This window comes from Pygocentrus nattereri, chromosome 27, assembly GCF_015220715.1.
Source record: "Pygocentrus nattereri isolate fPygNat1 chromosome 27, fPygNat1.pri, whole genome shotgun sequence".
Taxonomy (NCBI): Eukaryota; Metazoa; Chordata; class Actinopteri; order Characiformes; family Serrasalmidae; genus Pygocentrus; species Pygocentrus nattereri.
The window spans coordinates 9,239,278-9,253,455 of record NC_051237.1 but is presented as its reverse complement, the minus strand read 5'-3'; the positions used below and the strand labels follow the sequence as shown (position 1 = coordinate 9,253,455).

The 14,178-nt window shown below is 38.8% G+C and overlaps 2 protein-coding genes across 7 annotated transcripts in view; one reads left to right on the top strand and one right to left on the bottom strand.

Moving 5' to 3' along the window:
- LOC108425971 (calcium-binding mitochondrial carrier protein Aralar2) overlaps positions 1-519 on the top strand; it is a 46,501-nt gene extending 45,982 nt beyond the window's left edge. The window contains exon 19 of the mRNA XM_017695098.2: positions 40-519. The gene's annotated coding sequence lies outside the window, so the exon portion shown is untranslated. The remainder of the gene's footprint in view (positions 1-39) is intronic.
- Positions 237-14,178, bottom strand: part of LOC108425945 (cytoplasmic dynein 1 intermediate chain 1) — a 78,660-nt gene continuing 64,718 nt past the window's right edge. For all 6 annotated transcript variants that reach the window (XM_017695041.2, XM_017695067.2, XM_037535432.1 and 3 more), the window contains 3 exons: positions 12,413-12,553; positions 5,311-5,436; positions 237-1,594 (listed from right to left, as the gene is read on the bottom strand). In XM_017695041.2, the coding sequence (XP_017550530.2) occupies positions 1,484-1,594; positions 5,311-5,436; positions 12,413-12,553 (378 nt within the window). In that variant the 3' untranslated portion in view covers positions 237-1,483. The remainder of the gene's footprint in view (positions 1,595-5,310; positions 5,437-12,412; positions 12,554-14,178) is intronic.

Genomic DNA, 14,178 nt, shown 5'->3' with positions numbered 1-14,178 from the left:
GTAATGACGTTTGTATTTCTTTTGTGTATTGGTTTCCAGATCCCGCCTTTGATGACACAAGACATCTGTCTAAATATATATTTTTCACACAAGCAAAGAAATTATTTTTTTTCTGCATAGCGTAGTAGATTGTACTTATAGTTTGTGCCTTACTGTAAGTATGGCAGCAATATGTGCACTTCTAATGCAGAGAACATTTTTATTAGAAGGAAATGAAAACAAACTGTTGCTTTCTGTGGTTGGAAGCATGTGTCATTTTATTAGTTGATGCATGAAATAGCATGTAACCACTGGGCACACTTCTCATACATAGCAATAGGATCTGAGCTTTCCATCAGCACACTGTATAGATTACATGTGAAATTTCATTTGATAAGCACAATACACTTTTTTCCACTGGCCAACAAAACATCTCTGACATACAAGATTTTGACATTAAACCTTTAGCAGTTATAAATACTATAGCTGACACAATTACATAATGCCTGTAAGACTCGCTCCATTACTGTACTTCATGCAGTTAAATACAAAAATATATACATCCACACACACACGCGCACACACACGCACACACACACACACACACACACACACAGCACAAATATTAGCCCGTGCAAAGGATCCTGCCCACTTTGGCCTTCATTTTGAACCCTCATAGCAGCTTATGAACTTTCTCACTTCACATTTAGCATCCAAAGCTCAAACTAGGCCTTTTTCAGTGAAACATATAAATTGGACATAAATCCTAAAAATAAATAGCTACAACAGTGATCTGTGATTGCTCACATCAACTGAAACAACAATGCAAATTACAGTAGACTTTTGCACAACATAATTATAAAGCAAGGTGCTTTTGCTAACCCTATTCTATGCTCTATAATGAGTCTGTGAAGAACAAAACCAGAGTGATCAGTGCCATGTAGATGTACATTAGAGCTTCAAATATTCTTCTAAACCTTTGTGTTTGGGCACATTTTTTTAAAGTTTCTCAGATTCATATTTCACATTTAAGTTTCTAATAGTGTGTCCCCCACCTTTAATGGGTTTAGTATTTCTCCCCCTTTTATTTTTTTCACCACTTTTTAACCTACCTAAACACTGTCATACTGTTTGGTGGCTTTGGCCTTGAGGCCATCTGACTTTTTACAAGTCATCAAGCATGTTACACTGAGGAAATGAATGTGCCTAAATGTGTCATTACTTGAAACCCTTATTGTAAAAATATTTATGTTGAGTTGAGTTTTATCCTGTCTCTTGGTGGTGGCTGTGTTGAGACTTAAGAATTGGTCAGGCTGTAACCATTACTCAGGTTCAAAACCTGGAGGTGTGGGTCAGGTCGGACTGAGGTTACATTTGGGTTCCCCATCAAAATCTCAGGCTTGATCAAAGCTCTAATGTGCATGCTGATCGGTATCTAGGTGAGTCAAGCTGGGCTTAATGTGGCTTCAGGACAGTGTTGGTCAGATGCTTTGAGACTGTGTCTCTATGAGGCCAGCTCCACTGGCCCCTCCTCCTCACCGTCAGCCCGGTTGGCGCGAATCTCCACCAGTGTGCGGGCGAAGCGTGCCCAGTCCTCGCTGTGTGTCGCTGCCAGCTGTGGAGTGAAGAGAGAACTTCAGTACACCCACACCAAATCCCTTCATCCACGTAAGGAAGACCTAAATGACTCATCAGAATGACTTGTGATATTACACTGCAGGAAAAAAACAGTATGCATTGTAAGTGTGGAAAAGAACAGTAAGGGCTGTTGTTTGGCCTTTGGATGCTGAATATTTATGGTGAGAGGAGACAGCGGGATCATGAGGCAGACTGCGAGATTGTGCCGTCACGTTCTGCCACAAAAGTCACATGAGAAGAAGCTGGGCTGCCTGCCACCCATGCCGAGCGAGAGAGAGTGAGAGACTGCAGGCTGTAATTAAGCAGGAATAGAGAGGTGGAAAGAGATGACAGCTATGTCTAAACCAAAGGCCAAATCAAGCCCTTTTATAGCGCTGCAGGAGGTCTTCAGAGAAAATCATTAGGACATGACCCCTGCACACGTAACAGAGAAACAACACTGCTCTAGCTAACGCAGAATAGATGCTCATAAATCCAGCACAAAAGCTGTGGTTAAAGTGTCCAAGTGCAAGAAAAATGCATGCATGAGTAAATGTCTAAGGCTGACCCTGTTAGATTAACTAGTAGACCTGTTGTGTAGTTTTTCTTAGCTAATGTTCTCAACTAACAGCATTTACATGTATTTCTTTATTTTTTATTTATTAACCTCTCCAAGGTGTTTCCTACCTTCTGCCCAGTGACCCCTGGGACTGAAGAGTTTCAACAAAGTGGCACATAAATTAGGCCTGGCCAACAGGGTGACAACTGGATAATCAATGCGTTGGCCAAGAAAATTGATAAAGAACTAGAGAGGACTAATTGAATTAAAATTTTGCTTGCTTAATTATATCACATTATATGTACCTGTAATGTTTTATCACCTTTTGCAGTTAAAACAATGGATTGTTATAGAGCATTAATAAGACATTAGTCTAGGGTAGAGCAAACTTCCTCTGCTGCGAGTTTCTCCAGATATAATAGATAAATACAATTTAAAACAATAAAATATTATGGGAGTTATTTTTGGATCTTTCATAAACTCAGCAAAAGTCTTACAGTTCATTTTCAAATATGATGCACTATTTAAAAAATGTGTGATGTTTCATGTTTAAAGGTTTAATTGCAACAATGTTCCTAATAACATACACTAGTGTTGACCATTTTTCACTTGTTCTATTAATAATTATTGTTTTATTCAGTAATAGTTTATACAGTTTACACTTCTTGCACACAACAGTGCACACAAACAGTGGGACATCAAAATTATTTTGTTATTAAATATTAAATATACTGCAATTATCTATTTATTGATAATTTATCTGTTTGAGATTTGATCACCATGTTACATATACAAGGCATTCTGGGTGTTAATTTTGATGTTTAAAGTGAACATTTCTAATTAAATTCTTACTGTTTTACAGCTTCTTCAGTTATCATAAAATCCTTTACAGTTCATAATTCTAGACAAATCTAAAATTTCTTCATTTTCAAAACGACTAGAGTAGTTTGAAGTAGTAGAAGTATTATAATAGAATCATTTCATACCTTTATCTACAATTTTCTTTTTAACACTGATCCCAAATCTTAAACTGACCCCAAGCTGAACACTAGTGTACATGCCAAAAAGAAAGCTTCCATTAAAGCTGCAAACGATTTTACTTTTGTCAAAAATTGAATTTTAAATTTACAGTCGCAAACAAAAGTTTGCTTACCCCTGATCAAATGATGTTTTATTCATTTTCTAAGTAGCAATAAGTACACATCCTCTACAGAGAACATGCTTCTCACATTGTACAATTACTGTTTGTTTCCTAGTATGATAAACTCAGCTAATAAACAGAAATACACTAAAATTAGCAGAAAAATGTCGTTTATAAGCAGGCTCTCTGAAGAGGATGTTATTTTCACATAAAAAAAAAATCAACAAAATTTATATGGGGTTGTTCAAACTTTTTTATACAATTGTAAATGTGCGTAACAGTATAATAAAGTAGATTAATGTAACTAAGCTTTGTGCACTGCTCATTGACTATGTATATTATGAAAATGTTTGACAAGGATTCAAAGCAAACATTTAGCATGCGCAGTACTAAATATGGCACATAAAGGCCTTCCTGACTGTCAGAAGTGGTATCCTGAAAGTGCACAAGAGTCCCTGACATTCTCTCCTCTGACAACGTGGGCCATGTTGTGGGCTTTTTTTTCTGCCTTTATGGGAAGCTTCTGGTAAATAAGCCCCCACTCTGTTCCAACATAAAACCCTTCAGCCTCACTCACTTTATTGATGACCCACCATTATCATCAAGCCAGAGAGACCACACGCCCAACCAGCACACTCTCCAATTACCACACTACGCAGGGCTAAAATTAGCCTTGCCACACACACAAGGCAAAAACCAGATTCTGAAAAGAACACGGCGAGCAGAGGAGTCGTGGCGGCTCGCTGCTCTGTGCCGGTGGTTAGGCCATGTGGAGGCTGTTTTAAAATAGGGGATGAAGAGAAGTACCGAAACCCAAACAAGCCCAGCCAGGCCGAGAGGTTAGTAAACATGCAAGGCCTTTAATGGAAGGGCCTACCATGCATGGAGCACACAGAGATGCTTTAATGCACTGCCAGCAGCTCCTCTGCCCACTGTTGCCTCAGATGTACAGCGGAACATGCAGCCTGAAAGCTAATAGTTTCACTCAAGCTGATCTGTGGTAAGCCATGTTAGAATGTGAGCACATTTGCTGTATGTGTGTTTTGAACAGTGACACTTTGCCACTTTGCAAATAAGCATGAACCTTTTTTTTTTCTTCACTTTTAAGCGGATGCCTGAAGTCACTAGACGTCACCAGACACAAGGCCTCATTTCCACCAACCTTCAGATTGTTTCAGACAAGTGACAAGCAAAATATCAAAGCAAGGAATTTTTCTCATTATTGTAAATACTAATTTTTGACTCTAGAACATTAGAACTCTTGTTCAGGGACCCTTATTGATATAGGAGTAGCGTTCCTGCCTAGATAACCCTTATGTGGTGTTCATGTTTTGGTTACTCAGTGGTCTGGTGGACCCACTGAATTGTTTTTTCACATCAATACAGCCATAACAATTTATGTAAAAATACCAGATGCTTAAAATATCACAAGTGGCCAGCGTATGGCTCTCCTTTAGCAGCTGTAGTCTGTGAATGTTGTCCAGCCTAACACAGCCGCAGACACACACACACACACACACACACACACAAACACACACACACACTAACAGTGGGCCATGTAGGAGGAGAACAGACTGAAAGGACAAAGGACCTCCACACTTTTATTCCCCATGGGTTTATCCCAACACTATATGTGTAACATAAATGTGTGGGGGGTGAACAGTGTGAAGTCATTGAAAATGTGTCATTTTATATGTTCTTCACAGAAAATGAGCAAAGGCCAAAGAATCTGGGGTTGAAATAATAATAAATCGCATCAATTTTTTTGGTAAACATTGATAATGGGTCCCACAGACCCAAACACCACACAAGTGTTAATCAAACCCACAAGATTTTTTATGTGGGTTTTGTGGTGTTTCCACTATGCAACTCATTAGAGCTTGGTAATAAGAAAGGAACAGATTGGTACTAGTGACTTCATATGTGTCAGTGTGCATGAGAGAGAAAAACAGGGTGCTGAACTATCATGAATGAGGAGTTAACACAGTTTTTATGAGTCATAACTGCAGTATACCTCTCCAACATCATAGATCCACAGACGGCCCTCTGAGTCTCCTACAGCCACCTCTTTTCCTCCAGAAGCCCAGCGAACCCTGTTCAGAGCTGGAGCTCCCTCAATGGTCACACTGGCTGTGGGAACCTGTATACACAACACAGCACAAACACTGATTCACAGACACACAGTTTGCAACTGCAAAACAGGTTAACACTTTATTCCATATCTCTGTTAGGTGAATGCACCCTAGCTGGCTTTGTATGAGGTTTCCAAATATGTGTAGAGATTCTACAGAGAAATGGACTTTGTCCATTAAAGCAATAAGTCTGAACAGGCACCATGACAACCTGACGGATTAATGCTAGAGATGGCATAACGCCACTGGTCTCCTTCCAGTCAAAACAGCCTCTTGGTTAAGTATTTACTTGTTTCTGATGAGATCAGATATGAAATCCATTTGCACAAGGAAGAGGAAGGTCAGATTAAGTAAGTAAAAAAAAAGGAGCTTCCAAAACCAACATTCAAAAAATGTATTAAAAGATATAAAGAAAATGGAACTCTTAATAACCATGCAAGACCTGGTAGAGCATCACAACTGTACCCATCAGATACACAGTAATTAAAGCTTTCATCTTTGAGGGACAAAGGAGAAAATCAAGCTTTACTCCTGCTTCAGATCTGAAAAAATCCACAGATGTTTCTGTCCATCCTTCCACTGTGAGAAGACAACACTATAAGTCTGAAAAGATGTGTAGTTGTCAAGAAGCTGTTACTGAGAAAAGGAAAAAATTGCAAATCAAACATACAAGCTGATGTTGTTGACCCCAGTCCAGACCTCAACATCACTGAATGTGTTGGGGATTACTTTTTGGGATTGTGAGAAGAAGAAAATGAAACCAACTTCTAAGAGTGAACTTTGAAGAAATGTGGAAATGTGAAATTCTTTAAAAACTGAAAGCAATTCTGAAAAGAATGGAAACTCTAATAAAGACAAAGAGAAAACATACTGTGTGCGTGCTTCATTTAGTATCTCTGTAAATAAGGGCCATTTTGACTGGAAATTTGACCTGAATTTTGTTCTGTACTGTACCTTTATGAATGTTTACTAAGCATAAGTGTCAGGTCTTATGACACTTGAAAGGGATCAGATATCACTCAAAGCCAGCACCTGGATGATTCCGGCTCTGTTCCTGCATATGCTGCTCCATATGAAAATACAGTCAACACTTTTAATGAGTCCATAAATCATCACAGAAAGCTGCAGAACATACATTAAAACAATATACTTCAAACCAGCGAAAACGACAGAGAGATTAAGGCAGATGATCAAAAGAGAGAGTGAAGGGAGAAATAGACAGACAGAAAGACAGACAGCGAGAGAGAGAGAGAGGGACTGCAGTCTATTACTTGTGACAGCTGAGATGAGTTCGACACATGTCGTGAGGGAATATGGAAGCTTCGGCAGTGTGCTCCGGCTAATACAAAAGCTTCCATGCTTTGAAAAGAGCTAACCACAGACTGAGCACTATTAGTGAGCAGCTTCCTTCAAAAGTCAACTGCAAGGTTAAACTGGCTGCGTGTTTCTCGTTGCCTAAATTAGAACCAGGCATTTCCACAGACTGTTAATAGCATTATGGGTGAATTTCTTTATAACCCGACGATAAAGAACTGTTGGCGGTTAAGAGAGCAGTGTGTGTGTGTGTGTGTGTGTGTGTGTGTGTGCATGTCTGTGCCTGCATGTGTATGGGTGTGATTTTTATTTTTGAAAATTAAATGTGATTTGGTGTGTTTGATTTATTTGACATTTACCAGAGCTGCAAGTATGAAAATGATAAAAACAAAACAGCTAAAGATGGTCATGAGACAGAAGCACTTTGGTGATAAACAGTACAAGTATTGTGCAAATGTTTTAGGCACATTTTAGGCAACTACAATTTAAATGCTGTTTATCTGGGCAGTAAGTGTTTATTTGCTTACAAAAGTGCTGACACTAAAACACCTACAAATAACAGTAACACAGTAGTGATTTTACATACGTCACTGGATTCTTTCAACCATTCCAAACCTCGAGAAAGCTGTGTTTGTGTTTATCATCTCACACCTGGTTTGGCAAGTCAATACTTTATGTTAAATCAGGTGAGGGATTAGAACAAATCCATGTGATAGCTGTGGACATCGAGAAGAAACCTGGAACCAAACTCTGTTCTTCAAACTAGCTCACAAAATTCCAGCTACATTTTTTCAAATAAGAAATCCTTGTTACATTTCTCTGCATCTGTTCTAATGATATATGCTGTTATGGTGGTTTTACCATCAAAAACACGTTTACCTCTGATGTTAATGGTTTTAAACAATTTTAAACAAACAAAAGGCACCTTTGTCTTTTATACAGCACTGTATACGTGTGTTTATGGGCACACATCTTTTTTCTTTGCACTAGGCAAAGTAAGACCGCCGCCTGTGGGCCCCATGAGCCAAGGGACCCATGAAAATACAAATTGGATATAATTTATATGTTGACATTAAACAAACTATTTCAAAAAATAATACATATTTTAAAAATAGATATTATTTTCTAATTTGCTATTATGTAATTGTAGCAATTATTGTTAATAATTATTGTTAATTATTGATAATTGCAATGCAGCCCAACCCACGTCAAGATTATAATGGACGATTCGACGTTATGTGATGAAACAACTGTGCCGTGACAGACTCGTATGAACAAGGTATTTAAGCAATAATTTACATTACAGGAGGTACTTTTGTGTAATTTTGAAAGGAAAAATCAAATAAGGTGATCCAAGTATTGCAGAGAAATTCTAAAAGATATACTCTCATCTGCCAAAGCCAACTTCATTTCTTTCAATAACAACAGAGAGCTGCACTGGCTCAGCACAATATAATGGCAGTGTTAACAATAGCTCCAGTGTTTACTCAAAAAATCACACAATAATAGTTACTAATTACTTCTCTCTAAATGCAGGATTATGATACTTCTTGCTTCCTGGAAAAAGTACCATTATTATTTGTTATTATTTCCGCGTCACTCTGTACCAAATGACTTCCATATATTGGCAGATAACTTTGCTTCCTTTCACTCAATATTTCTGTATAATTTCTAAATTTACTAAAATTAGAAATTAATTTACTAAAATTAGAAAAATATCTAGAAATAATTAAAATCATATAACATGTTTATAGCAATCTCAAAAATGAGAAATGCTAGATATGAGTAAACAAGATGCTTTCTTATGCCAAGAGCATTTTTTTCATGTCTTACTGAACGCCGAGTGATTCTGGCTCTTAAAAATGTTTTGAAACCCAAGTTTGAAAATTTGCCAGTTTAGAACTTGGCCAAGTAAAACGTGAATGTGTATCCCTGTTATTAAGCTGATTTCTAAATCAATACTAGTCAAAAGCTTAAACACTTTTACTCATAAAAGGGTTTTCCTTATTATTGTTTACTATTTTATTCATTTTAGAATTAAAGTGAAAACATCACATTATAAAATAAATGTATTTACAATGTGACAATAAAAAATAAAAATCTTATATTTTAGATTCTTAAAAGTATCTTGTTTTTCCCTTCGTAAAGTCACACACTCTTGGCATTTTGCTCAAGCAGTTTTATGAGGAGCTGCCTGGAATGCTTTTCCAACAGGCTTGGAAATGCTCTGCAGTTGAAGACTTTTTGGGGGAAATTTACAAAGAAAAGAATAATTTCAAATTTTGGAAAGAACCGCATGCATAAGCATGGCCTGCACTGTTTACTTTTATTTGTAAGAACAAGTCTGCTGATCAAAATGCCTGTATGTTTATGAAAAGTGTACGTTCATTCAGGTGTCTAAGCTTGCATGACTGCACACATATTCATAAAATGTATAAGTCTGTTTTGTGTTATCCTGCCTTTCGCCCAATGACCGCTGGGACAGGCTCCAGCCCCCCAATACCCCCCACCCCCCACAACCCTGAGGGAGAAGAGGCTTAGAAAATGTGTGTGTGTGTGTGTGTGTTTTGTGTTTTGTTTTCATATGACCAATTTCATAAATTCCATATTTTGGTGGATATATTGTGTTCACTTTTTTCAAAATTATACACATAGATAATAGGTAAAAGACAATATTCTATTTTGAGTTTATGTTTGTCAAGAGTTCCATATTTTGGTCAGTATATACAGTACTGTGTGAAAGTCACTTCATTTATTTCATTTCTAGTCATAAAATACATTAAGGACAAATTATTCCTTTTCAAGGAGACGTTTCTGAGGAGATAAGATGTAATACAATACATTCGCAGATAATACACTCCTTCTAAGGAAGGAGAAGCACAAAGGACAATTAGTTAAAAAAAGGAAAATTTCTAAAGCTGGAGTTCAAAGAATGTATTAAAAGATGTAGAGAAAATGGGGCTCCTAACAACCATGCAAGGTCTGGTAGACCACCAAAGCTGTCACCATCAGATAAACAGTACTTAAAGTGTTAATCTTTGAGAGAGAGGAGAAAATCAAGCTCCACTCTCACTTCAGATCTGAAAAATCCACAGGTGTTTCTGTCCATCCTTCCACTGAGACAATTCAGCACTATGAGGCTGAAAGGATGTAAGAAAGAAGAAATTTGTAAATCTGTAAACAAAAGAAGTTACTGCTGTTCTCAGATCTCATGGACTGAAGGATTTTTCTGTTAAATATGTGTTTTTTCCTCCTGACACTGAAAAAAGAACATTCATTCATTTTCATCTTCTCCCTCAGGGTCGTGGGGGGAGGGCGGGGGGGGGGGGGGTGGCGGCGGTTGGGGGGGGGTGCTGGAGCCTATCCCAGCAGTCATTGGGCGGAAGGCGGGATACACCCTGGACAGGTAGCCAGTCCATCGCAGGGCAGACAAACAGACACAATCACACGCACACAATGTAACATGTCCAATTGGCCTGACTGCATGTCTTTGGACGGTGGGAAGAATCCGGAGAAAACCCACACAGACACGGGGACAACATGCAAACTCCCCACACAGAGAGGACCCTGGTCGTCCGGCCGGCCAATCGAACCCAGGCCCGCCTTACTGTGAGGCGACAGCGCTACCCACCGCACCACCATGCCGCCTTGAAAAACGAATGGTTTGTACTGTAAAGGCCATTTTGAGTGGATAGTTAATAAATGAAGGGTGTCTCTGATTTTGCACTGTACTGTAGCTTCTATATATGTTGCAACATTATTAAAAACAGATATACACATATTTCTGATCTGGAGTAACAACAACATACAGTTTAGTCCTTTCTTTGCTCTCACACACCTGAGTGAACTAATCTTGTAATTAACAAGCCCTTCATGCTTTTAATAATGTGTGGTTGAGCAGGAAATAACACTAAGCAGAGAATCAAGCAGTGCTGTCTCGTATGACTGCAGTGATGGCTCTCAGTGGCTGGATATATTTTCGAGCAGTTGTTGGAGGTCCTGAAGCATGGTGACCCCAGAAGACCAGATTAAACCACTGAGCTGGGCTGTGGCCCATGGGAACTTAATGACTCTGGAGCACTGGGGAGAGAGGAATCCACACATCGGAGTGATTAAACTGCACAACATGTGTGTGTGTGTGTGTGTGTGTGTGTGTGTGTGTGTGTGTGTGTGTGTGTGTGTGTGTGTGTGTGTGTGTGTGTGCGTGCGTGCGTGTGTGTGGAGAAAAACGTTAGAGAAGAGTTTGGTGGGAGCTGTCAGAGAACTGATTTAAGGGCAGCCTGTGGGGAAACGCCCACACAGAGAGGAGCTTGTTGTTTTGATGCAGCTTTGGTGTAGCATGCCTCTGTGTGTTTGTGTGCATGCATGTGTTTGTGTGTGTGTAAGTGAGTGTGTTAGGGCTCCACAATATATCATTTAGTAATCGTTACAGTGATACTAGCCTTTGTTACAGTGATACTACAGAAGGCAGCAATATGCAAACAGGAACTCTAAAAAACATTATTGCATGTAATTATGATCAATCACTGACACGTCTGATGTACATTTCTCTGGGTATTTGGATGAATTCAGGTAAATAAATTATCCTTAAATATTTACCTATATTTTTAATGAACTGAGATATGGCCTTGGGGTAGCGCAGTACACAGCGCAGTAATGTGTTGCAGTAATGCAATTACTTTTTCTTGTAATGATGTAGCATCATACTTTCTTGTAATCCTTATAATTACATTACAGTGACTGGCAATCAGAATTCTGTTACTTGCATTACTCACATGCAATATTAATTATGCATTTAAAAGAATTCAATGCATAAAGCTCCTCTATATAGATTTACTGTGACCTTATACATAATGTCTGTGTGCATGTGCTGCCTGTGACAGCTGACTGTGTGACTTTGCAAATGTGACAGAGCAGTGTGAGCAGGGGAAGTGCCATGAACTCAAGCAATCTGTGGAAGCATCTAATCATGCTTATATAAAACTAAAGGACAAAGATCCCTGTGCTGAAAAACAGAGCACCCCAAACTCACCTAAGCAGGCCTGATTCCATTTTGATTCATTCAGCTCTGTAACTTTACATTTTTTTTCATAAAGAGCTGTTTCTGGACTGCTTCTTGTGGCTAGTTTCTTGGTTTTCAAACAGCATTACATGTTCATCATTTTAGCAAAACTGTCTTTTTCAGAGCAAAGTCTGAGACAGTGATAGGCCTCTTAAATGATTTTTATTGTGGCTGTTTCTTTATAGAACATACCGAAAGGACTACTAGATTTTCCCATTTACTTTCCAGTACAGATTTGTGTGGGTTTTGAAAAAGTAAGTAACGGCTACTGAGATTACTCATTAAGTAATGAGTAAAATGATCCCATTACAGTTTAAAAAGTACTTATAAATTTGTAATGGATTACTTTTTGGAGTAACTGCCCAACACTGCTGTAATACCTTAATATACAAGGTGTACTACAATCACAATCTAGCAATATCATAATGTCCTATTTTGTTATTATGAAGCCCTAGTGTGTGTGTGTGTGTGTGTGTGTGTGTGTGTGTGTGTGTGTAAGTGAGTGTATGCATGTGGGTGCATGTAGTTGTAGGATGTCATTGTGGCATAGAGTTTGGCTGGGAGAGCCGGGGGGCTGTGGAGTGTGTGTGCAGGATATGTGGACTTACCTCAGTATCGTTGCTGAGGTTCCACAGGTCCAGACGGCCCATCCCGTCCACCGCAGCAAAAAGTGCGGGGTGCACCGGAGACCACATGACATCATACACATAATCAGCATTGTCCTCAAAGGAGTATAGCGGCTTATTGTGCTGAGGAGACAGACAGACAGAGAGTGAGAGAGAGAGAAAGAGAGAGAGAGAGAGAGAGAGAGAGAGAGAGAGAGAGAGAGAGAGAGAGAGAGAAAACAAGACAGCATAAGAAAAAAGAGATAAGGTGGTTCAATAAAGAGAGAGAGAGAGAGAGAGAGAGAAAGAGCATCAAAGACTGAGGGGAAGAAAGGAAAAAAGACAAGGTGGTTTCAGGAGAACAAGACAGAAAGAAAGACAGAGAGACGGAAACAGAGAGAGAGAGACAGGGAGAAAAAGAGAGTAGACTGAGTGGCGCTGTTGCAGCCTTGGGGCCTGTCTGGGAACAAGCTAATTAAAACCTCTGCACACTCACACAGTGTCATAAAAAACATGAGATGAAAGTCTCTCTGAAGGTGTACTGTAACCTTAGTGTAACAGCTGTCTGGGGTAGAGTCAAAAAGAGAGCAGAGGGAAAAACAGAAAGAGAGAGAGAGAGAGAGAGAGAGAGAGAGAGAGAGAGAGAGAGAGAGGGAAACAGGGAAAGAGAGAGAATTCCTGGGGATGGTCGGGTGCATTCCGGACAGGTAGAGGGGAGACAGGGAGACAGCTGGGTAAGAGGAATGCAGCCAGTGTCTCTCAGCTCCTATACCACACCACAATAATGAAGCACTGACAGAGAAATGTATGCAAACATGCGTTCTTATGTATTCAGCCTACACAAGAACATCAACACTGTTCTAAGAAAACCTCATATATCTGGGGTTGGAAAAAAAAGTTCTTTATTACAGTTAGTCATATGCAAATATAGTCATATACAAAATCTGGGCCCCACTGGACAAACTGCATGTTAGGCTGATTTAGGTGAGTGAAAATACATTAACACACAGAGAACACACTTCTGCATACTTTAATGGGCAACCACTGTTCAGTTAAACTCAGTAAAAAACAGAAATTAAACATTACTGAAAAATGACACATTTACACGCTCCAGCTTGTTTGGATTGAAAACCTGCAGCCACACCAGCCCTTTGTGGATAAGATTGGACACCCCTGCTGTACAGGCTGTTAACTTATTTTCACTTAGAAATCAACCAAACATGCAATTTGATTGGAGGTATTAAAATTACTGCATAAACATTATATTAATTAGCAGTTCATGATCACAATCAGCTAACATCAGAATTAACTAGTTTTTGCTCTTTTTTGATCATTTATTATTTTGAAGCCTGTGCTACTAAACAGTGTAGACAGTCTAGACAGTCATCCACTCACACTCCTCTGCTACACTGCTACACACACCAAAATGCCATTATGCATTTGTATTTAATATTAACTTTGGGTAATGATAAGTACTGTTACACACCTAACACAGTGTGAGTTTTGGGTATCTAGAAAGTTGGAACTTACCATATAAATGAACGATCAGTGCACATCTAATATTAATGCACCAATATTTAATTTTAGGTTCATTTGATTTTTTTATTTGTCTGTCCATCATAAAATATTCATACAATGTAAAGGACAACTGGCATTTTTAAGTTGTGAATGGAGTTGCATGATTTTGACATGACACATGGATCAATACAACCAGTATTAAGTATGTATGCTTCATTTTTTTAATTACAAGACGTGTCCATAGCCTAGGC